Source organism: Oncorhynchus mykiss, chromosome 27 (genome assembly GCF_057628025.1).
Source record: "Oncorhynchus mykiss isolate SJ-2025 chromosome 27, ASM5762802v1, whole genome shotgun sequence".
Taxonomy (NCBI): Eukaryota; Metazoa; Chordata; class Actinopteri; order Salmoniformes; family Salmonidae; genus Oncorhynchus; species Oncorhynchus mykiss.
The window spans coordinates 29145404-29170180 of NC_143048.1; the positions used below are offsets into that span (position 1 = coordinate 29145404).

Below are 24777 nucleotides of genomic sequence, written 5' to 3' on the forward strand. Positions count from 1 at the left end.
TACTTCCATTAATGACAGCAGGCTGTTTGAGTTCATATATTCTCCCAAGTCAGATGTATTTTTTCAGCTGATATCGCCCTGAGACGGATGTTAAATTACTGCCGCAGAGAATCATTTCGACTGATGTTTTTGTGTGGATACTGTAGAGTGGAGCAGTGTAGGACATACATGACACAGAACATGTTTCCCAAGGTGAAATGAAATATTCAATGTTTTCTCAGCTCTTAATTTATGTTGAGAAATGTATCAAAGCCACAAAGAATATTTGTGATGATAATTAGCATGGGTTTGTTCTCTTTTGATTGTTGGTTTTGCTTTGGTCATAGGTTGTTTTGATCCGTTTTGTGTTTGATGTAAGCCTTCATTTAGCTTGCTGCTGGTCAACATTTTAATAGGAAATCCTTTTTCTAATCAACATAACGTAAAATATACAGTCTGTCATTCTAGTTCTAACAATCAAAAGTCAATCAGAAGGCTAACATTAAGCCTCTTGTATGTTATATTTTGAGAAAGAGCTTGTTTGCCACTGGGGAACATCTGTTATCTGCTGGTTGCTCCAGCTAACCTGAATAGCTGTGTGTGTAGAGTGTGTTGGAGCACAGAGTGTGTTTGTATATCCAAGTGGGCCCATTACATGGAGTGATCTCCACTCTCCACTCCATGTGTGTTAGAAAGTCCTGGCTCTCTGAAGGGGTGTGTGTGTGTGGTAGAAACCCCGTCCCAGGCTAACAGGGAGCTCATAGCCAGGCAGGAAGTGTTCTGGACAGGCGGGCTGAGAAAACATATGCAGTTCTGTGGTTGGTTAGCAAGGCCACGGTTGGCATTTAGAGAGAACACACTGGCTACCCAGACCAGGCCAGAACCACATGGCTTCACAGGCCAGAGAGGGAGAGAGATGGGTTTCGCAGGCCAGAGAGGGAGAGAGATGGGCCTCGCAGGCCAGAGAGGGAGAGAGATGGGCCTCGCAGGCCAGAGAGGGAGAGAGATGGGCTTCGCAGGCCAGAGAGGGGGAGAGATGTGTTTCGCAGGCCAGAGAGGGAGAGAGATGGGCCTCGCAGGCCAGAGAGGGAGAGAGATGGGTTTCGCAGGTCAGAGAGGGAGAGAGATGGGTTTCACAGGCCACAGAGGGAGAGAGATGGGTTTCGCAGGCCAGAGAGAGAGAAAAGATAGAGAACAGAGAGAGCAGACAGACGGACAGAGAAGAGGGATGGATATATTCAGTGGTTCAGAGATCTTGTTGCTCAGTTCTGCTAATACATCTGACGTGTTTGGCCCATGTTGTGTGTGCATATGTTTAAGCACTTCACCACTGAGAAGCAGCGTCTTTGGTCCTTCAGGAAAGAAGAATGCAGGGATGACAGAGGAGAAGAATTGAGTATGGTTATCCAAGCCCTCAGGGTGGAACCACATGTCAGAGACAGTGACCTATCCTCTGTCTTGCAGACCTATAGGATGGCTGGGAAAGGAGTGCTGACAGCTGGTTGGTTAAAGTAGGCTGGTGTGGGTGGTTGTGTTCTGGGTTGATGTAACGGCTGCATCAGCGTTCCTCCCTACTCCCCCGGAGGCTTACCAGCTGTGTGGGTTCTCTGTGATCTGGAGCCGCTGAGGCCTGCTTCTCCACATGGACAGCCTCTCTGTGATCTGGAGATGCTGAGGCCTGCTTCTCCACATGGACAGCCTCTCTGTGATCTGGAGCCGCTGAGGCCTGCTTCTCCACATGGACAGCCTCTCTGTGATCTGGAGCCGCTGAGGCCTGCTTCTCCACATGGACAGCCTCTCTGTGATCTGGAGATGCTGAGGCCTGCTTCTCCACATGGACAGCCTCTCTGTGATCTGGAGATGATGAGGCCTGCTTCTCCACATGAACAGCCTCTCTGTGATCTGGAGCCGCTGAGGCCTGCTTCTCCACAAGGACAGCCTCTCTGTGATCTGGAGCCGCTGAGGCCTGCTTCTCCACAAGGACAGCCTCTCTGATCTGGAGCCGCTGAGGCCTGCTTCTCCACATGGATAGCCTCTCTGTGATCTGGAGCCGCTGAGGCCTGCTTCTCCACATGGATAGCCTCTCTGTGATCTGGAGACGCTGAGGCCTGCTGAGGCTTGCTTCTCCACAAGGACAGCCTCTCTGTGATCTGGAGATGCTGAGGCCTGCTTCTCCACAAGGACAGCCCCTCTGTGATCTGGAGTCGCTGAGGCCTGCTTCTCCACATGGACAGCCTCTCTGTGATCTGGAGACGCTGAGGCCTGCTTCTCCACAAGGACAGCCTCTCTGATCTGGAGATGCTGAGGCCTGCTTCTCCACATGGACAGCCTCTCTGTGATCTGGAGACGCTGAGGCCTGCTTCTCCACATGGACTGCCTCTCTGTGATCTGGAGATGATGAGGCCTGCTTCTCCATATGGACAGCCTCTCTGTGATCTGGAGATGCTGAGGCCTGCTTCTCCACATGGACAGCCTCTCTGTGATCTGAAGACGCTGAGGCCTGCTTCTCCACAAGGACAGCCTCTCACCACACCCAGCAGCACAATCACTAGCTCATCCCTGTTTTGTTTAGTAAGAAGGAAGAATAGGTGATGTTTGTAGTTGTAGTGGTCCGTCCACAGGCTCTGTGACTGGGTATCTGGTGGTAACATTGAAGGGGATATGAAGATGGTGAAGGTTATTGGTTGTGTTGAGAGGGGATCAGTGGGGTAGCTGACTTGTAGGTTACTGAATTCACAAGGCTTTAATATAATTATTCCCTGTAGGGATTTAAGATGTACCCCTGCTTATGTACTGTATGACCTATAACTGAAATATAGCGTGTACATTTAAAGTGAAGTTGAGCTAAACATGTCTGCCATCGACAGGGATTATGTTCTGGTGATGGTAAATCATCTCTATCCTAATTTGATCAATGGCCAGATGAATCCCCCTCCCCCAGGCCCTACAGAGGTACAGGAGGAGACGGATTCTTATCTCTCTCTCGGTTTCTGTCGCTCTCTCTGTCTCGCTCTCTCTGTCTCGCTCTCTCTGTCTCGCTCTCTCTCTGTCTCGCTCTCTCTCTGTCTCGCTCTCTCTCTGTCTCGCTCGCCCTCTGTCTCGCTCGCCCTCTGTCTCGCTCGCCCTCTGTCTCGCTCTCTCTCTGTCTCGCTCGCCCTCTGTCTCTCTCTCTGTCTCTCTCTCTCTGTCTCGCTCTCTCTGTCTCTCTCTCTGTCTCTCTCTCTCTGTCTCGCTCTCTCTGTCTCGCTCTCTCTGTCTCGCTCTCTCTCTGTCTCGCTCTCTCTGTCTCGCTCTCTCTGTCTCGCTCTCTCTGTCTCGCTCTCTCTGTCTCGCTCTCTCTGTCTCTCGCTCTCTCTGTCTCGCTCTCTCTCTGTCTCGCTCTCTCTGTCTCGCTCTCTCTGTCTCTCGCTCTCTCTGTCTCGCTCTCTCTCTGTCTCGCTCTCTCTGTCTCGCTCTCTCTGTCTCGCTCGCTCTGTCTCGCTCGCCCTCTGTCTGTCTCGCTCTCTGTCTCGCTCTCTGTCTCGCTCTCTGTCTCGCTCTGTCTCGCTCGCTCTCTGTCTCGCTCTCTGTCTAGCATCTCGCTCTCTCTCTGTCTAGCATCTCGCTCGCTCTCTGTCTCGCTCGTTCTCTGTCTCGCTCGCTTGTTCTCTGTCTCGCTCGCTCGTTCTCTGTCTCGCTCGCTCGTTCTCTGTCTCGCTTGTTTTCTGTCTCGCTCGCTCATTCTCTGTCTCGCTCTCTCTGTCTCGCTCTCTCTGTCTCGCTCGCTTGTTCTCTGTCTCGCTCGCTTGTTCTCTCTCTCGCTCGCTCGTTTTTTGTCTCGCTCGTTCTCTGTCTCGCTCGTTCTCTGTCTCGCTCGTTCTCTGTCTCGCTCGTTCTCTGTCTTGCTCGCTCATTCTCTGTCTCGTTCTCGCTGTCTCGCTCGCTTGTTCTCTGTCTCGCTCACTCGTTCTCTGTCTCGCACGCTCTCTCTGTCTCTCTCGCTCACTCTCTCTGTCTCGCTTTCTTCTCTTTCTCACACACAGTCTGAGTGATGGGGCTGAAGAAATTTAACCACTCTCAAATTCATAAATTGCGCTGTGCAAGGACTGACCATCTATGATATCAAAATGATTTGTTTGTTTAAATTTACTTTGTTTACAAACATTGGAGGTAAACAAGCTTTTATTTGGGGGTTCGGATAGGGTACGAAGTTGAAGTTTTCTCATGAAGCATTTAGAAGTGACATTCTTCAAGAATCGTTGTGTACACATCATTCATTTAGAAGTTACATACTTCAAGAATCAATGGGTACACATCATTCATTTAGAAGTAGAAAAATGAATGTTGTAAAACTGAGGATTTCTCCTTTAAGTGATGGCCCTCCAATACTTTTGGGAATAAATCAATATTTTTCAAAATCTCTTTCCCTCACATTAGTGTGTGTCCTGTTGTGCCAGCCAGCTCGTTCTTTGCTATTCTAACGCCTACTTCTTCTTCTTTAGTTGTGTCAAGGTAAACAGTTTGATCAAATGAACCAGTCCATATGAACGCGGAGAGGTGTATTAAACCAATTCACCATGGACCGTTTGTTTTGATATCGGGCCTGCTCTCTCTCTCTCTCTCCCCTCTCTGACCTTCATGTCACCATGGTAATTAGTATGCTCAGACAAAGGTGTGCCCCGTGGAACCCGACTCCACCGCCCTTCGCCCTTCATTAGCGAGGTCACTTCCTGGAGTGGACGTCCGCGGCGTGGACCCTGGAGTCAGCTTATGACACCCCCCCTATGAAGTGTAATGCCCTCCTATTGGTATTCCCTTCAGCACTCTGTTCTGCTCTGTACTGTTCTGCTCTGCCAGGGACCCAGCCACCAGGTAAATGTCCAAGGGCTGTTTGTTTAGCTGGTGCTGTCACCACTAATATATGTGCACAGGGGGCAGCTTTAGAAAATGTCAGTGCTCTGGCCTTTCTACCCCAGTGTCAGCAGGCGAGAGTTGGAAGGAAAGCAGGGTGGAATGGAAGGAAGTAAGCCTAGTAGACCTGGTTGTTGTTCACAGGAGCTATACTGGCACCTCTCTTTCCATTTTCTATATGGTTAGACTGTGCAGCTGAATATGGAACAGACAGAGCAACACCTAGTCACATTGGTCCAAGGGAGAAATAGAAAGGAATTGACACTGTGTTAAACGGGATTATTGTTAGTGGGTTGTTGTAAATGTTACTGCTTCAAAATATACAGTTTGAGTGTTAGCATTTGGAGCTTTTGGCAGTCAATTATTATAGCTGATGATTTTAGCTAGGGCTTTTCTGAAAAATTATTATATACACATATGTTCACCCAAATAGAGCTTGATGAAAGTGTTAATAAGGGAATAGTCCCTAAAGGTATCCTTCTTGTCACTGTGGAAGCGATGCTGCACAGCACTGAGCTGGATGAGCAATCTGCTGTTCCCTCATTTCATCTGGTTTGCATGCTAGAGAGAATTATGTAATTGGCATTTATGCAGAACAAAGGACGATCTGCTCTCAAGTACTGTAGAACCAAATCTGTACATTGTGTCCACTCTAGGGTTATATACGCCTGTTTGTCTGTCTTATTCAAGGATATGTGTGCAAATGTTCATTTTAAATAGGTTTGTGCATTTAGGTGTGTACGTGCGTACATGGGCACAATATATTTTGAGCAGTTCAAGTTCATATGGAGGATGAAGATGTATAAAGGGAAAGGGGGATACCTAGTCAGTTGTACAACTGAATGCCTTCAACTGAAATGTGTCTTCTGCGTTTAACCCAACCCCTCTGAATCACCCAGGGAACAGTGGGTTAACTGCCTTTCTCAGGGGCAGAACAAAGTCTTTTTTACCTTGTCCACGTGGGGATTTGATCCAGCAACTTGTCGGTTACTGGCCCAACACTCTAACCACTAGGCTACAGTACAGTGCCTTCAGAAATATTTCATGCCCCTTGAATTGAGATTGTGTCATTGGCCTTCAGACAATACCTCATAATGTCAAAGTCAAATTGTTTTTTTGTTGGGTTTTTTTCTTCTTCAAATTAATAAAATGTAAAGCTGAAGTATTCAACCCTATAGTTATGGAAAGCCTAGATATGTTCAGGAGCAAAAATGTGCTTAACAAGTCACATAATAAGTTGCATGGACTCACTCTGTGTACAATAATAGTGTTAACATGATTTTTGAATGACTACCTCATCTCTGTACCCCACACATACAATTATCTGTTGAGCAGTACATTTCAAACACAGATTCAACCTTCCTAACTCAGTTGCCGGAGAGGAAGGTAACCGTCTCAGGGATTTCATCATGAGGTCAATGGTAACTTCAAAACAGTTATAGAGTTTAAAGGCTGTGATAGGAGAAAACTGAGGATGGATCAACAACATTGTAGTTACTCCACAATACTGACCTAACTGACTGAGTGAAAATAAGGAATCCTGTACAGAATACAAATATTCCAAAACATGCATCTTGTTTGCAATAAGGAGCTTAAGTAAAACATGTGGCAAAGAAATGCAATTTATGTCCTGAAAGCAAAGCGTTATGTTTCTGGGAAAACACAACACTTCACTGAGTACCACTCTTCATATTTCCAAGCATGGTGGTGGCTGCATCATGTTATGGGTATGCTTGTCATTGGCAAGGACTAGGGAGTTTAAAAAAATAAACGGAATAGAGCTAAGCACAGACAACATCCTAGTTGAACCTGGTTCAGTCTGCTTTCCAACAGACACTGGGAGACATTCATCTTTCAGCAGGACAATAACCTAAAACACAAGGCCAAATATACACTGGAGTTACTTGTTCCTGAGTGGCCTAGTTACAGTTTTGACTTAAATCGGCATGAAAATCTATGACAAAACTCTAGCAATAACGAACAACCAACTTCCCAGAGCTTGAAGAATGTTACAAATAATGTGATAAATATTGTACAATTGTACAATCCAGGTGTTCTTTATCTTAGAGACTTACCCAGAAACACTCCCAGCTGTAATCACTCTTAGAGACTTACCCAGAAAGACTCCCATCTGTAATCACTCTTAGAGACTTACCCAGAAAGACTCATAGCTGTAATCACTCTTAGAAACTTACCCAGAAAGACTCCCAGCTGTAATCACTCTTAGAGACTTACCCAGAAAGACTCCCAGCTGTAATCACTCTTAAAGACTCCCAGCTGTAATCACTCTTAGAGACTTACCCAGAAAGACTCCCAGCTGTAATCACTCTTAGAGACTTACCCAGAAAGACTCCCAGCTGTAATCACTCTTAAAGACTCCCAGCTGTAATCACTCTTAGAGACTTACCCAGAAAGACTCCCAGCTGTAATCACTCTTAGAGACTTACCCAGAAAGACTCCCAGCTGTAATCACTTTTAGAGACTTACCCAGAAAGACTCCCAGCTGTAATCACTCTTAAAGACTCCCAGCTGTAATCACTCTTAGAGACTTACCCAGAAAGACTCCCAGCTGTAATCACTCTTAAAGACTCCCAGCTGTAATCACTCTTAGAGACTTACCCAGAAAGACTCCCAGCTGTAATCACTGTCAAATGTGATTCTTACATGCATTGACTCAGGGGGTGTGTAAATACGTATGTCTATTGTATATTTCTCTATTTTATTTTTTAAATATATTTGCAAAAACCATGTTTTAATTGTGTAGTTATTGGGTGTAGATGGGTGAAAAAAAACACTTGAATCCATTTTGAATTCAGGTTGTAACACAGGGGTGTCAAACAAATTCCATGGAGGGCCGAGTGTTTCCTTTCAATTAATACATAGACAACCAGGTGAGGGGAGTTCACTAATTAGTGACCTTAATTCATCAATCAAGTAAGTACAAGGTAGGAGTGAACATCCACAGACACTCGGCCCTCTGTGGAATGAGTTTGCCACGTGCTTTAACACAACAAAATGTGGAATAAGTCGAGGGGTATGAATACTTTTTTAAGGGCATTGTATGTCACTGTGTCTGTCAGTGGCGCCAATCTGATGCTTCATCTTGTCAAAATGCTAAAATATGATATAGGGAGCAGTGAGGTCTGAGAATCTGCCAGAAACCCTCTGAAATTACTCACCCAAAATATTGCACCCAGTCCGTGCCACGCGGAACATATTTTCTCCATGTCATTACACAGCGCAGTAATCCAAGACTGAGAGGGGGCCTTTTCCCTGGTTAATGGGGGCCATTAGCCATGTGGGTTTATGCCTCAGAGAGAGAGAGAGAGGGAGAAAGGTTAGCGAGAGAGAGAGACATATAACTGAGCCTGGACTGGCTTTGAACAAGCCTTATCAGACTAAAGCAGGGTCCTGTGTTTACAGTGTAAACCAATCAGACCACATGTCTGTGACTACTTCCATTAATGACAGCAGGCTGTTTGAGTTCATATATTCTCCCAAGTCAGATGTATTTTTTCAGCTGATATCGCCCTGAGACGGATGTTAAATTACTGCCGCAGAGAATCATTTCGACTGATGTTTTTGTGTGGATACTGTAGAGTGGAGCAGTGTAGGACATACATGACACAGAACATGTTTCCCAAGGTGAAATGAAATATTCAATGTTTTCTCAGCTCTTAATTTATGTTGAGAAATGTATCAAAGCCACAAAGAATATTTGTGATGATAATTAGCATGGGTTTGTTCTCTTTTGATTGTTGGTTTTGCTTTGGTCATAGGTTGTTTTGATCCGTTTTGTGTTTGATGTAAGCCTTCATTTAGCTTGCTGCTGGTCAACATTTTAATAGGAAATCCTTTTTCTAATCAACATAACGTAAAATATACAGTCTGTCATTCTAGTTCTAACAATCAAAAGTCAATCAGAAGGCTAACATTAAGCCTCTTGTATGTTATATTTTGAGAAAGAGCTTGTTTGCCACTGGGGAACATCTGTTATCTGCTGGTTGCTCCAGCTAACCTGAATAGCTGTGTGTGTAGAGTGTGTTGGAGCACAGAGTGTGTTTGTATATCCAAGTGGGCCCATTACATGGAGTGATCTCCACTCTCCACTCCATGTGTGTTAGAAAGTCCTGGCTCTCTGAAGGGGTGTGTGTGTGTGGTAGAAACCCCGTCCCAGGCTAACAGGGAGCTCATAGCCAGGCAGGAAGTGTTCTGGACAGGCGGGCTGAGAAAACATATGCAGTTCTGTGGTTGGTTAGCAAGGCCACGGTTGGCATTTAGAGAGAACACACTGGCTACCCAGACCAGGCCAGAACCACATGGCTTCACAGGCCAGAGAGGGAGAGAGATGGGTTTCGCAGGCCAGAGAGGGAGAGAGATGGGCCTCGCAGGCCAGAGAGGGAGAGAGATGGGCCTCGCAGGCCAGAGAGGGAGAGAGATGGGCTTCGCAGGCCAGAGAGGGGGAGAGATGTGTTTCGCAGGCCAGAGAGGGAGAGAGATGGGCCTCGCAGGCCAGAGAGGGAGAGAGATGGGTTTCGCAGGTCAGAGAGGGAGAGAGATGGGTTTCACAGGCCACAGAGGGAGAGAGATGGGTTTCGCAGGCCAGAGAGAGAGAAAAGATAGAGAACAGAGAGAGCAGACAGACGGACAGAGAAGAGGGATGGATATATTCAGTGGTTCAGAGATCTTGTTGCTCAGTTCTGCTAATACATCTGACGTGTTTGGCCCATGTTGTGTGTGCATATGTTTAAGCACTTCACCACTGAGAAGCAGCGTCTTTGGTCCTTCAGGAAAGAAGAATGCAGGGATGACAGAGGAGAAGAATTGAGTATGGTTATCCAAGCCCTCAGGGTGGAACCACATGTCAGAGACAGTGACCTATCCTCTGTCTTGCAGACCTATAGGATGGCTGGGAAAGGAGTGCTGACAGCTGGTTGGTTAAAGTAGGCTGGTGTGGGTGGTTGTGTTCTGGGTTGATGTAACGGCTGCATCAGCGTTCCTCCCTACTCCCCCGGAGGCTTACCAGCTGTGTGGGTTCTCTGTGATCTGGAGCCGCTGAGGCCTGCTTCTCCACATGGACAGCCTCTCTGTGATCTGGAGATGCTGAGGCCTGCTTCTCCACATGGACAGCCTCTCTGTGATCTGGAGCCGCTGAGGCCTGCTTCTCCACATGGACAGCCTCTCTGTGATCTGGAGCCGCTGAGGCCTGCTTCTCCACATGGACAGCCTCTCTGTGATCTGGAGATGCTGAGGCCTGCTTCTCCACATGGACAGCCTCTCTGTGATCTGGAGATGATGAGGCCTGCTTCTCCACATGAACAGCCTCTCTGTGATCTGGAGCCGCTGAGGCCTGCTTCTCCACAAGGACAGCCTCTCTGTGATCTGGAGCCGCTGAGGCCTGCTTCTCCACAAGGACAGCCTCTCTGATCTGGAGCCGCTGAGGCCTGCTTCTCCACATGGATAGCCTCTCTGTGATCTGGAGCCGCTGAGGCCTGCTTCTCCACATGGATAGCCTCTCTGTGATCTGGAGACGCTGAGGCCTGCTGAGGCTTGCTTCTCCACAAGGACAGCCTCTCTGTGATCTGGAGATGCTGAGGCCTGCTTCTCCACAAGGACAGCCCCTCTGTGATCTGGAGTCGCTGAGGCCTGCTTCTCCACATGGACAGCCTCTCTGTGATCTGGAGACGCTGAGGCCTGCTTCTCCACAAGGACAGCCTCTCTGATCTGGAGATGCTGAGGCCTGCTTCTCCACATGGACAGCCTCTCTGTGATCTGGAGACGCTGAGGCCTGCTTCTCCACATGGACTGCCTCTCTGTGATCTGGAGATGATGAGGCCTGCTTCTCCATATGGACAGCCTCTCTGTGATCTGGAGATGCTGAGGCCTGCTTCTCCACATGGACAGCCTCTCTGTGATCTGAAGACGCTGAGGCCTGCTTCTCCACAAGGACAGCCTCTCACCACACCCAGCAGCACAATCACTAGCTCATCCCTGTTTTGTTTAGTAAGAAGGAAGAATAGGTGATGTTTGTAGTTGTAGTGGTCCGTCCACAGGCTCTGTGACTGGGTATCTGGTGGTAACATTGAAGGGGATATGAAGATGGTGAAGGTTATTGGTTGTGTTGAGAGGGGATCAGTGGGGTAGCTGACTTGTAGGTTACTGAATTCACAAGGCTTTAATATAATTATTCCCTGTAGGGATTTAAGATGTACCCCTGCTTATGTACTGTATGACCTATAACTGAAATATAGCGTGTACATTTAAAGTGAAGTTGAGCTAAACATGTCTGCCATCGACAGGGATTATGTTCTGGTGATGGTAAATCATCTCTATCCTAATTTGATCAATGGCCAGATGAATCCCCCTCCCCCAGGCCCTACAGAGGTACAGGAGGAGACGGATTCTTATCTCTCTCTCGGTTTCTGTCGCTCTCTCTGTCTCGCTCTCTCTGTCTCGCTCTCTCTGTCTCGCTCTCTCTCTGTCTCGCTCTCTCTCTGTCTCGCTCTCTCTCTGTCTCGCTCGCCCTCTGTCTCGCTCGCCCTCTGTCTCTCTCACTGTCTCTCTCTCTCTGTCTCGCTCTCTCTGTCTCTCTCTCTCTGTCTCGCTCTCTCTGTCTCGCTCTCTCTGTCTCGCTCTCTCTCTGTCTCGCTCTCTCTGTCTCGCTCTCTCTGTCTCGCTCTCTCTCTGTCTCGCTCTCTCTCTGTCTCGCTCGCCCTCTGTCTCGCTCTCTCTCTGTCTCGCTCGCCCTCTGTCTCTCTCTCTGTCTCTCTCTCTCTGTCTCGCTCTCTCTGTCTCTCTCTCTGTCTCTCTCTCTCTGTCTCTCTCTCTCTGTCTCGCTCTCTCTGTCTCGCTCTCTCTGTCTCGCTCTCTCTCTGTCTCGCTCTCTCTGTCTCGCTCTCTCTGTCTCGCTCTCTCTGTCTCGCTCTCTCTGTCTCTCGCTCTCTCTGTCTCGCTCTCTCTCTGTCTCGCTCTCTCTGTCTCGCTCTCTCTGTCTCGCTCGCTCTGTCTCGCTCGCCCTCTGTCTGTCTCGCTCTCTGTCTCGCTCTCTGTCTCGCTCTCTGTCTCGCTCTGTCTCGCTCGCTCTCTGTCTCGCTCTCTGTCTAGCATCTCGCTCTCTCTCTGTCTAGCATCTCGCTCGCTCTCTGTCTCGCTCGTTCTCTGTCTCGCTCGCTTGTTCTCTGTCTCGCTCGCTCGTTCTCTGTCTCGCTCGCTCGTTCTCTGTCTCGCTTGTTTTCTGTCTCGCTCGCTCATTCTCTGTCTCGCTCTCTCTGTCTCGCTCTCTCTGTCTCGCTCGCTCGTTCTCTGTCTCGCTCGCTTGTTCTCTCTCTCGCTCGCTCGTTTTTTGTCTCGCTCGTTCTCTGTCTCGCTCGTTCTCTGTCTCGCTCGTTCTCTGTCTCGCTCGTTCTCTGTCTTGCTCGCTCATTCTCTGTCTCGTTCTCGCTGTCTCGCTCGCTTGTTCTCTGTCTCGCTCACTCGTTCTCTGTCTCGCACGCTCTCTCTGTCTCTCTCGCTCACTCTCTCTGTCTCGCTTTCTTCTCTTTCTCACACACAGTCAGACACAGTCAGACACACACACATGGCCTACCTTCTCTCACCCTGTGGGATCCAGGCTTATCCCTCCCCAGTTTCATCTATAGCGTTAAATCCTCCTGATCGGATCATTCCCTGGGACCCACCACCACTACATCACTCAGTAGCTTTAGTGAGCCCTGTACAGTTCAGGATTTGAGCATTGTTTGTGTCTGACTATACTAGGACAACTGTTTGTATTCCATTGTTGTCCAAGGTAAAGCTAAGGTGGGTCAGAAGTAAGAAGTAAAAGTTAATAGTCAGTAGGCCCTACTATTTGCCCGATTGTTATGGCTGATATGGTGAGAAAGATTTTTTTGTTAAAGTTAGTCAAAAAAGGTATCAAGGAGATGCAGAGAGATTTGTCCCAGCAGCTTTGCTGAGCCTCCCTCCATCATGGAAGAGGCTATTGTATTGTATCCTGCTGTGCGAATTTGTTTGCCGTCTGTACTGGGGGGGGGGGGGGGGGTGTTGGGGGTGTTGAACAGCAATTTCTTTGGCCCTCCTTCCCCTGGCCCTCCTCCCTGTGGCCCTGCTCCAGGCCCCCGGCCTCCAGGCCTGTCTCCCCTGCTCTACGCTGCCCAGCTGGGTCCAAATTACATAGAACCTACCACACTGCCACTTTATGTGCAATTCCACTTTTTATTGAGAAACAAGATTGTTTTTCCCCTCAAAAATTGTATTTTGTTTTGTGGTCCTTCCTGCAACCCTTACATGGCCCCCCTCAGAACACAGCAGAGCCCTATTGTGTTGACAGACATCACCTTTTTGGGGCCGATGACTGGAATGTATTCTTCTCTTTTTATAGATCTCTTTTTATAGATCTCTTTTTATAGATCTCTTTTTATAGATCTCTTTTTATAGATCTCTTTTTATAGATCTCTTTTTATAGATCTCCTTTTATAGATCTCTTTTTATAGATCTCCTTTTATAGATCTCTTTTTATAGTTCTCTTTTTATAGATCTCTTTTTATAGTTCTCTTTTTATAGTTCTCTTTTTATAGATCTCTTTTTATAGATCTCTTTTTATAGTTCTCTTTTTATAGATCTCTTTTTATAGATCTCTTTTTATAATTCTCTTTTTATAGATCTCTTTTTATAGATCTCTTTTTATAGTTCTCTTTTTATAGATCTCTTTTTATAGATCTCTTTTTATAATTCTCTTTTTATAGATCTCTTTTTATAGATCTCTTTTATAATTCTCTTTTTATAGATCTCTTTTTATAGATCTCTTTTTATAATTCTCTTTTTATAGATCTCTTTTTCTAATTCTCTTTTTATAGATCTCTTTTTCTAGATCTCTTTTATAATTCTCTTTTTCTAGATCTCTTTTATAATTCTCTTTTTATAGATCTCTTTTATACTTCTCTTTTTATAGATCTCTTTTATAATTCTCTTTTTATAGATCTCTTTTTCTAGATCTCTTTTATAATTCTCTTTTTCTAGATCTCTTTTATAATTCTCTTTTTATAGATCTCTTTTATACTTCTCTTTTTATAGATCTCTTTTATAATTCTCTTTTTATAGATCTCTTTTTATAATTCTCTTTTTATAGATCTCTTTTTATAGATCTCTTTTTATAGATCTCTTTTTATAGATCTCTTTTTATAGATCTCTTTTTATAGATCTCTTTTTATAATTCTCTTTTTATAGATCTCTTTTTATAGATCTCTTTTTATAATTCTCTTTTTATAGATCTCTTTTTATAATTCTCTTTTTATAGATCTCTTTTTATAGATCTCTTTTTATAATTCTCTTTTTATAGATCTCTTTTTCTAGATCTCTTTTATAATTCTCTTTTTCTAGATCTCTTTTATAATTCTCTTTTTATAGATCTCTTTTATACTTCTCTTTTTATAGATCTCTTTTATAATTCTCTTTTTATAGATCTCTTTTTATAGTTCTCTTTTTATAGATCTCTTTTTATAATTCTCTTTTTATAGATCTCTTTTTATAGATCTCTTTTTCATACTCTGTTCACTGACCTGAACTGAACTTAGTAATCAGTTCTTTCCCTGGAACAGAAGATTGAAGTCTTGGGGATGATACCCAATCTCAGAAGATCAACATTCTGATGACCTTCTAACACTGAGAGGAGGCTGTTGATGCTCAGAGGAACAGACAGACCACAGTGCATCAGGAAGGGTCAGTCTGTGGGGAATGACATACTGTATTTTGTGATGTTTCTAAAGTATTCAGGTCTACTGCCATCATGTCAATGACTATAAAATGGCCAACCTGGTTTGTTTTGATCTTGGTGCCGTCTGGGGTGGGATAAGGTATGGTTTCATCTTCTAGGAAGTTACTCATATCATTCTATTTTGATGGAGCTACACAATACAGTACAGTGCTGCTTCAGTTCTTTGAAGATATAATAACTATGTATTTTACATTGTTCATCATGGTATCTATTTTTAGGCTAGGGAACGGTTATGTTGTATAGTTTCTGGTTATTCTTCCCCATAGATGTAAAGCTCAGTGATCAGAGTGTTATTCCATGTGTCGTTTCCCGCTTGATGGTTTTAGACAGTCAGTGTATGAATCGTCTGCTGCACTGAAGAAAGTCATCTCCTTCCAAACGACCAGGATCATTGATAGATCTGTTAGTGAGGACATTCAAGTCCACTTATCTCTTTCATTATATTCCTCAATGGCAACTGGGGAAATTTTACTTCAGTATCGGCAAGGTCTATTATAATGGAAATGCAGTGAAAATAGTCACTTTAAACATGTATATGGCTTCAAGCCTAATAGTGTAAGTAATTTGTTAAGTGCTTATAACTCCCTTGCTAAAGTTTCCAAGATTTCTGCCTAAAGCAAGCACTTAATTAGCATATTCGTTTTTCAGAATGGCTTTGAGGAGCTCCCCTCAATTTTTTCCAATTCAATTTTTTTCACTCCCTTAATGTGAAAATATTTTCTCCCGTTCAGCAGTTTGTTTTTCAAAGCTGAAGCTTCGTTTGGATTCAGTGTGTTCTTTCCCGTGTGAGTCTGGGAGGAGGAGGTGTATCTGTGCTCAGCATCACTGGGGCCCTATAATAATCTATAAACTGCTTCTATCAATCTTCATAACTGTAAAATAATATATTGACTATGGGTAGGAGTGTAAAGCACATGTAATCATTAAGAGAAAGGAGTGGGTATTGCCTCTGTTTGTCAAGGTACAATATTGCTGCCTTTTCTACCAAGGCAATATTAAAAAAGCATTCTGTCAAATAAACAGACATGACAGTGGAATATCATTCTACTGAACAGTGTTTATTTGTCACCGGGGTGTAATGGTTATACAAGGACCTCCGCTCTAACCTGAAGATGATGGTCTTTGATGTAAGGTGATTGCAGAGCTGCATGCTATTGCTTTGAAGCCTTATAGGACACACTGTGTTTACGTCAAGGAGTCCACATGCTGCATGCTTATGTCAAAGCAGGGCTTTAACTCCTGTTACATGATTTATCCTCTGATGGAACAGAACGGAAGCTTCTGTTCTGCAGCGTACAGCAGGTCTCGTTACCATATCGTCTCGGTTATGTGTTCAGTCTGGTATCTGGCCAATGAATGGTTGGATCAAGTACTAGGCTACGACACTCTGATCCATGGAAGTTGACCCTGCTTTGACCTTCTGGATTACTCTCAAAGGCTTGACGATTTGTGTTGCTCCATTCCCCTTTTTAAAAGGACAGGGTCAAATGTCACATGATCTAGTTTGAATGCTATTTCTGGGACATGTTGTTATGTGGAGATAACTGAAGCCAGACATAATACTCTACTGTAGGCCTGATGCTGCACATTCATAGTATTGATGCTGTTCCTGTGTAGGTAGCAGTGTGTGGCCTCCTTCAACCAGATCAGTGTGTCTCGATGACTGTCTGTCTGTCTCTCTGTCTGACTGGAGGGTCCTGAGGAGAGGATGTTTGGGTGGGTGGCCTGGGCCGGCGACCAAAAGCAGTTAGCCTCTCTCTACATCCATCCAGGCAAATGTAACTAATCAGCTAAGCGGGAGCGCTCAGTCAAACAGAGCTATGGCTGTCAGTCAGGGTTAGCGGCTGCCGAGCGCATTTCAATATGTGCATTACAATTCCACTTCGCAAATATGGACAAATTGGAGCTTTGCAGCTAAATTTAGAGAGCGTGAATAGAATGTGTGGCAAGCGTGCTGTCGCACTGTCACTCAAAAAGCCAGTGACACGCCTGGCATAAGCTAAAGGAAAAGTGGGGGGCTTTTTAACTCGCAGCCACTGTCTTTCAGAAAACTTTATTATCTGAAGCTTGTTGAGGGGGGGGGGGGGGGGCGGCATGGTTAAAACCATATGTATAAGGACCTTGGTAATCAGTGCTGGATGTGTGATTTGAGATGATTGAAGGCGGGAGGGGGGGGACTTGATTATCTCACTCTAATCAGGCAGGGTCCAGACATAAAGAGTCTTGTATAAGGGCGTCTCGTCCAATCAAATCAGCTGAGTCTCGTTTAGGGGCGTGTCGTCTTCCTCTTACATAGTCTGAACAACAGTAGCAGTGAGACTCAATCACAGTAGAGAGGCTGGCTCTTAATCACAAGTAAACAGACCACTGCACTGCTTCCTTGGGAGGTTATAGAGTTAATTTACTGCAGATCTACCCCTCCACACTCCTCTCTCCTCTTGTCCTGACGACTGTTAACACTGTATAGCTGCATCTCCTGCATAAATCACACCTTAATATTTAGTCGGTTCATATTGGGACAGCGTCACCTTTTTCAACTCTTTCCTTTAGTTGTCCTGCTCTGTGCCTGGATAAGAACCTGTGTTTGACGGCTACAGCACATCTAATGAAATATCTTAATTAGATCTTCTCTGTGCCCAGAGGAATATAGATTCAATCATCAGTCTTCACTCCTATCGGTTTGCCTCCATGCCGTGAGGCTGCAGGACACGGTATGCCTTCGTCATCCATCCTCCTTTTGGTCGTCAACTTTGAAATCCGCACATCCTCTGAAGGAAGTCCTGAGTTTGAAATCCGCACATCCTCTGAAGGAAGTCCTGAGTTTGAAATCCGCACATCCTCTGAAGGAAGTCCTGAGTTTGAAATCCGCACATCCTCTGAAGGAAGTCCTGAGTTTGAAATCCGCACATCCTCTGAAGGAAGTCCTGAGTTTGAAATCCGCACATCCTCTGAAGGAAGTCCTGAGTTTGAAATCCGCACATCCTCTGAAGGAAGTCCTGAGTTTGAAATCCGCACATCCTCTGAAGGAAGTCCTGAGTTGCAGAGTTAAAGAATTATTTTCCTGCTCTTGGAATGAGTCACTGATGGCGGTCGGCAGTTTTACCAGGTGCCTCAGGAGCATTCTTAAAAGACAACAAAACATACATTTTCAGTAAAACCTATATCTTTTTTGCATTTCATTGAACGTGTTGATGGAAATGTATGTTTTGATTGGTCCTCTATCTTCTCTCTGTGGTTGACTTGATGCTCGCCAAACAGGCAGGTTTTAAAAGTGCCTCTACATCATTAGCTGTAACACACGACAGAGTGGATGAAGCTAGACTGAACCCCTGCTGATGACAGACAACCTTTTCTTCAGAGTCTCCGTCATCTGTGAAACCTCTCACCTGTTTCCCTCCTATTGTCATTGGTGTTTTATCAGCACTTCACAGCCCGAGCAGGCAGAACAACTCAGCCCACTCCAGACGTGTCGTGGTGTCTCCGCGTGTGTGAGAGAGAATCTTTCAGCGGCAGGCTGACAGCTGACATTCTCAAAAAGGGGAAGGCAGGAGGCATTTGGAAGCACAGAAAGGGAGAAGAATTATCAAGCTCAGTCCATGAAAGACGACAGGGCCTAAACAGCAGCATCAGCAGCTGGAGACTGACTGAGAATTCCCCAAGTCAGCGACTGGTTCGCTGCACAGATAGAAAACACATTCCATTCTCTCCTCCATCACCGTCAGGCCGTGCCGTTCGCTGGTGTGTCATTCCCATTTCTCCACTCGGCGCTCTCCAGAGACTGATTTTCCATATTCATGGATTCAGACTGGGAATTTATGTACTTGAGATTGCAAAGATGCCTAAATCTCTGCCTGGACCGACACTATTCTATCCCCTAAATCAGGGGTTTAGATTCAGGCAACTAGATTCAGCCACGGACCATTTTTGTCTGAGCGGATGGCCGGGTGGCCAGAATATAGTAAATTTGTATAATTTGTATTTTTTGTTGTTGTTGGAATATTTGGGAACAGATTTCCTAAATGAAACTCATTTTTAGCTCAAGTCCTGGTGATTTGACTAACACAATAAACTAACATCCAGCTGTCGACCCCTGCCCGAAGATCTCTAGCTCTGAGCAATAAACTAACATCCAGCTGCTGACCCCTGCCCGAAGATCTCTAGCTCTGAGCAATAAACTAACATCCAGCTGCTGACCCCTGCCCGATGATCTCTAGCTCTGAGCAATAAACTAACATCCAGCTGCCGACCCCTGCCCGAAGATCTCTAGCTCTGAGCAATAAACTAACATCCAGCTGCTGACCCCTGCCCGATGATCTCTAGCTCTGAGCAATAAACTAACATCCAGCTGCTGACCCCTGCCCGAAGATCTCTAGCTCTGAGCAATAAACTAACATCCAGCTGCTGACCCCTTTCCGAAGATCTCTAGCTCTGAGCAATAAACTAACATCCAGCTGCTGACCCCCGCCCGATGATCTCTAGCTCTGAGCAATAAACTAACATCCAGCTGCCGACCCCTGCCCGAAGATCTCTACCTCTGAGCTCTGACTAGTGTCTGGGTGGAGAGGAGGGGTAAAGACCTGGCTCTGAGCCCTGACTAGTGTCTGGGTGGAGAGGAGGGGCTCTGAGCCCTGACTAGTGTCTGGGTGGAAGGGGGGGCTCTGAGCCCTGACTAGTGTCTGGGTGGAGAGGAGGGGCTCTGAGCCCTGACTAGTGTCTGGGTGGAGTGGAGGGACTCTGAGCCCTGACTAGTGTCTGGGTGGAGAGGAGGGGCTCTGAGCCCTGACTAGTGTCTGGGTGGAGAGGAGGGGCTCTGAGCCCTGACTAGTGTCTGGGTGGAGAGGAGGGGCTCTGAGCCCTGACTAGTGTCTGGGTGGAGAGGAGGGGCTCTGAGCCCTGACTAGTGTCTGGGTGGAGAGGAGGGGCTCTGAGCCCTGACTAGTGTCTGGTTGGAGAGGAGGGGCTCTGAGCCCTGACTAGTGTCTGGGTGGAGAGCAGGGGCTCTGAGCCCTGACTAGTGTCTGGGTGGAGAGGAGGGGCTCTGAGCCCTGACTAGTGTCTGGGTGGAGAGGAGGGGCTCTGAGCCCTGACTAGTGTCTGGGTGGAGAGGAGGGGCTCTGAGCCCTGACTAGTGTCTGGGTGGAGTGGAGGGGCTCTGAGCCCTGACTAGTGTCTGGGTGGAGAGGAGGGGCTCTGAGCCCTGACTAGTGTCTGAGTGGAGAGGAGGGGCTCTGAGCCCTGACTAGTGTCTGGGTGGAAGGGGGGGCTCTGAGCCCTGACTAGTGTCTGGGTGGAGAGGAGGGGCTCTGAGCCCTGACTAGTGTCTGGGAGGAGAGGAGGGGTAAAGACCTGGCTCTGAGCCCTGACTAGTGTCTGGTTGGAGAGGAGGGGCTCTAAGCCCTGACTAGTGTCTGGGTGGAGAGGAGGGGCTCTGAGCCCTGACTAGTGTCCTCTCGACACGATTCTCCCTCGTCACCCTCTCCACTGCTTCACAGATAGAGCTTTTCAAATTTGCACAAATAATGAGACACAGTTTGGTGTTGTAACTTACTGCACCCACCTGGATCTCCCCAATCCCTCTGGGACCAGAGCAGAGCAGAACAGAGAGAGAGAGGCTGCCTGCTTCTCCTGTTGAGGCATGTCAGTACACGACAAGGAGAGGCGACGCCTCCATCCATTACCTCAACCTCTCCAACACATCACGGCCACCTGAATGATTCTGTTATCTTCTCTCTCTGACACCTCACTGCTTTATGACGCTGTTCATCTTCTAACAGCCATGACCATCCACACACCATGGTTTTTGTCCTTTCCCTCCAATTCAAACAAAACGTCTATGAAATACAGGTAGGAAACTGACTGGCTGCTTCACAGCGTCAGCGGTGGATTATTTTCCGAGCTAGTTATTGTTAGACGTTGCTTCTGTATATTTCTGTGAGGGATATTGAAGCTGAGGGTGGACAGTGATGTGATGCCTACAGTAAATGCCCTGGCCTGGCCCTAGATGCTGTCTGTCAGTGGTGTAGAGGGACTAAGGAATGTTGACAAGTCCTTCTAGACCATCTCCTCACTGTGGAGGAGGTGCAGAACTACTGCAGTCAGTCGTCACTGCAGCTGATGCTTCTTACTGTCTCATCTCAGAGCTCCTCTGATGTCTAATTTGCTGAAAGCCTGTTCTAACCATCAGCCTGTATGTTAATGTGTTGGAGGTAGTCAGCAGTCATATGCCAGGTGAGAGGAGGAGAGAGAGGAAGAGACTGTAGGAGGATAGGGATTGGAGGAGGAGAGAGAGGAAGAGACTGTAGGAAGATAGGGATTGGAGGAGGAGGAGAGAGAGGATGAGACTGTAGGAGGATAGGGATTGGAGGAGGAGAGAGGAAGAGAAGGTATACAGTAAGATGGATAGAGTGAAGATTTAAGGCCTGTTGTCACACACACACACACTGAGGCCCACATCAGTAGGTGTAAAGCGAGCAGGAGCTGAAAAAAAACAACTCTCGGCAGACAAGTTGAGGCATCCTGCTAGAGCCAAGCCCGGCCTGAAAACAACTGGGGATAAAGACATACAGGCAGATTATTTATCAAGGGAAGCAGATGAAACTGCAGGGAGGGAAAGATGTCGGGAGGAGAAGGAAGGAAAGTAGAGAGATGAAGACTGAAGTGGTGCTGGCTTGTTGCTCCTAAAGATGGCGGGTGATAAATGTGAGTGATGTTGACAGATTCCCTGGCTGCACTCGGCCATCCATTGTGTTGGACTGTGTTGCTAGTGCTGATGGGTAGTCCAACCATGGGTGGTGGTGGCCAAGGGGAAGAGATGTGCTCTCTCCTTTGTCCCTCTGGGTTTAAACCTTGATTCCTTTCTCTTCTTCTCTTCTCTCCCCTCCCCTCTTCTCTGTCCTCCCCTCTTCTCTCTCCTTTCTCTCCTCTCTCCTATCTTCTCTCCCCTCCCCTCTTCTCTCTCTCCTATCTTCTCTCCCCTCCCCTCTTCTCTCTCTCCTATCTTCTCTCTCCATTCCTCTCCTCTTCTCTTCCCTTCCCTCTTCTCTCTCCTATCTTCTCTCTCCTCTCCTCTTGTGTGTGAAAGTAAAAGTGTCAAAACTCATTGTGTGGCCTTGGGAAGGACAGGGCACAGGTAGTGAGTGACATTAGTGACAGGTGGTCCTCTGGACACGTCCCTACACACCCCAACAAATGACCGCAGACTTGCAGCTCACGAGCTACACTACTCAACGCTGTTTTAACTTAAACTATGAATCTGGCCCTGACTAGTGTCTGAGAGGAGAAGAGGGGTATGAATGCTCTTGAGATTTGTCCTCTAAAGGCTTTCATATGTTGGTGATCTCTCTTCTCTCTTTTTCTCTCCTTCCAGATGGTCACAAGAACAAAGAAAATATTCGTAGGAGGATTATCAGCGAACACAGTAGTTGAAGATGTGAAGCAGTATTTTGAACAGTTTGGCAAGGTAAGGCTTATTTGAAAGTGATGTCCTCTTCTTGTCCTGTGTTGTTCAGGGGCTGTGTGATTTCAAGGTGATGGACTCTATCGGATCTCACCAAGTCTCTAATAGAGATCTGTGGTGTGGAGGTGTAACGGACTAGAGGTCGACCGATTATGAATTTTCAACGCCGATACCGATTATTGGAGGACAAAAAAACCCGATACCGATTAATCGGCCAATTTTGTTGTTGTTGTAATAATGATAATTACATCAATACTGAATGAACACTTATTTTAACTTAATATAATACATTAATAAAATCAATTTAGCCTCAAGTAAATAATGAAACATGTTCAATTTAGTTTAAATAATGCAAAAACAAAGTGTTGGAGAAGAAAGTAAAAGTGCAATATATGCTATGTAAGAAAGCTAATGTTTCAGTTCATTGCTCAGAACATGAGAACATATGAAAGCTGGTGGTTCCTTTTAACATGAGTCTTCAATATTCCCAGGTAAGAAGTTTTAGGTTGTAGTTATTATAGGAATTATAGGACTATTTCCCTCTATACCATTTGTATTTCATTAACCTTTGACTATTGGATGTTCTTATAGGCACTTTAGTATTGCCAGTGTAACAGTATAGGTTCCGTGCTTCTAGTTAACGTGCGCTAACGAGCTAGCCATTTCACTTCGGTTACACCAGCCTCATCTCGGGAGTTGATAGGCTTGAAGTCATGAACAGCGCAATGCTTGACGCACAACAAAGAGCTGCTGGCAAAACGCACAAAAGTGCTGTTTGAATGAATGTTTATGCGCCTGCTTCTGCCTACCACCGCTCAGTCAGATACTTGTATGTTCAGTCAGATTATATGCAACGCAGGACACGCTAGATAATATCAAGTAATATCATCAACCATGTGTAGTTATAACTAGTGATTATGATTGATTGTTTTTTATAAGATAAGTTTAATGCTAGCTAGCAACTTACCTTGGCTTACTGCATTCGCGTTACAGGCAGTCTCCTTGTGGAGTGCAACGAGAGAGAGGCAGGTCGTTATTGCGTTGGACTAGTTAACTGTAAGGTTGCAAGTTTGGATCCCCCGAGCTGACAAGGTGAAAATCTGTCGTTCTGTCCCTGAACAAGGCAGTTAACCCACCGTTCCTAGGCCGTCATTGAAAATAAGAATGTGTTCTTAACTGACTTGCCTAGTTAATAAAGGTATAAATAAAACATAATAATAAAAAATACATATACATTTTTTTGATCTGCAAATCGGCGCCCAAAAATACCGATTTCCAATTGTTCTGAAAACTTGAAATCGGCCCTAATTAATCGGCCATTCCGATTAATCGGTCGACCTCTAGTACGGACTCATTCCCTGGGATGTGTCTGGTTCCTACATTGGCTGTGGAGGTGTACGGACTCATTCCCTGGGATGTGTCTGGTTCCTACACTGGCTGTGGAGGTGTACGGACTCATTCCCTGGGATGTGTCTGGTTCCTACACTGGCTGTGGAGGTGTACAGACTCATTCCCTGGGATGTGTCTGGTTCCTACACTGGCTGTGGAGGTGTACGGACTCATTCCCTGGGATGTGTCTGGTTCCTACACTGGCTGTGGAGGTGTACGGACTCATTCCCTGGGATGTGTCTGGTTCCTACACTGGCTGTGGAGGTGTACGGACTCATTCCCTGGGATGTGTCTGGTTCCTACACTGGCTGTGGAGGTGTATGGACTCATTCCCTGGGATGTGTCTGGTTCCTACACTGGCTGTGGAGGTGTATGGACTCATTCCCTGGGATGTGTCTGGTTCCTACACTGGCTGTGGAGGCTGGTTGTTTAGATGAGTCTCCCCATATCCTGCTGCTGGTACCATCAGACCTGTTTCGTCAGTTGTCAGGCATGTAGTGGGACTGATTCTATTGTCACTTCTAAAGTGTCCGTTTTAGCTTCTAGTTTGAGGATTCTCATAATTTTTCCAGAGATGTTGGGGACAGAGCCAGGGTTTGATTGAGTGGCCTGGGTTTTCCTGGCTCTCTAAGTCCTTGTTTGAATATTTAGAAAGTTCATCCTTCCTCCCTCCCTTCGTTGAAGTAGTCACTGATCCGACAGGACTGGATTTGTGAGAGCTCAAATACAGGAGTTCCTGCTTTCACCTGTCCAATCGTGTTAGATCAGTGATTACTTTAAAGGGCCAGTGCAGTCAAAAACAGGATATTCCTTGTTTTATATATATTTCCACACTGAGGTTGGAATAATACTGTGAAATGATTAAAATGATGATAATGCCCTTTTAGTGTAAGAGCTGTTTGAAAAGACGGCTGAAATGTCAGGCTGTTCTGGTGACCAATAAGAAAGAGAGTTTCAAACCTCTCTGTCAATAACGGCTAGTTTTCAGTTTTCTCCTCCCCACTCAGACAGTCCGAGCAAAATTCTTGCTTGAGAAATGTCTCTTTGCTAAGAAGCTATTTTCCTTTCTTTTTGACCATTTGAATTGAAACAATCCCAGTAAAGTTGTTATTTGTTACCCAGAAGGGATTTGATATTGAGATAAATACGGCTGCATTGGGCTTTTCAGGAACGGGCCACATGGCTCCTGTCCTGGAAACCTCACAAGCTCTCCTGGTTTAGAGGAGGCCCAATCAGACTGACTGACAGAGAGGGGCTGGATCCTGGCCCCATACCCCCCCTTCCCCAGACACCC

The 24777-nt window shown here is 46.1% G+C and overlaps 1 protein-coding gene across 10 annotated transcripts in view; it reads left to right on the forward strand.

The window, feature by feature from the left end:
- The window catches only part of LOC110507900 (RNA-binding protein Musashi homolog 2), a 404988-nt gene that overhangs the window by 93492 nt on the left and 286719 nt on the right, over positions 1–24777 (forward strand). For all 10 annotated transcript variants that reach the window (XM_021588303.3, XM_021588309.3, XM_021588310.3 and 7 more), the window contains exon 6: positions 22005–22097. In XM_021588303.3, coding sequence (XP_021443978.3) covers positions 22005–22097 — 93 coding nt within the window. The remainder of the gene's footprint in view (positions 1–22004; positions 22098–24777) is intronic.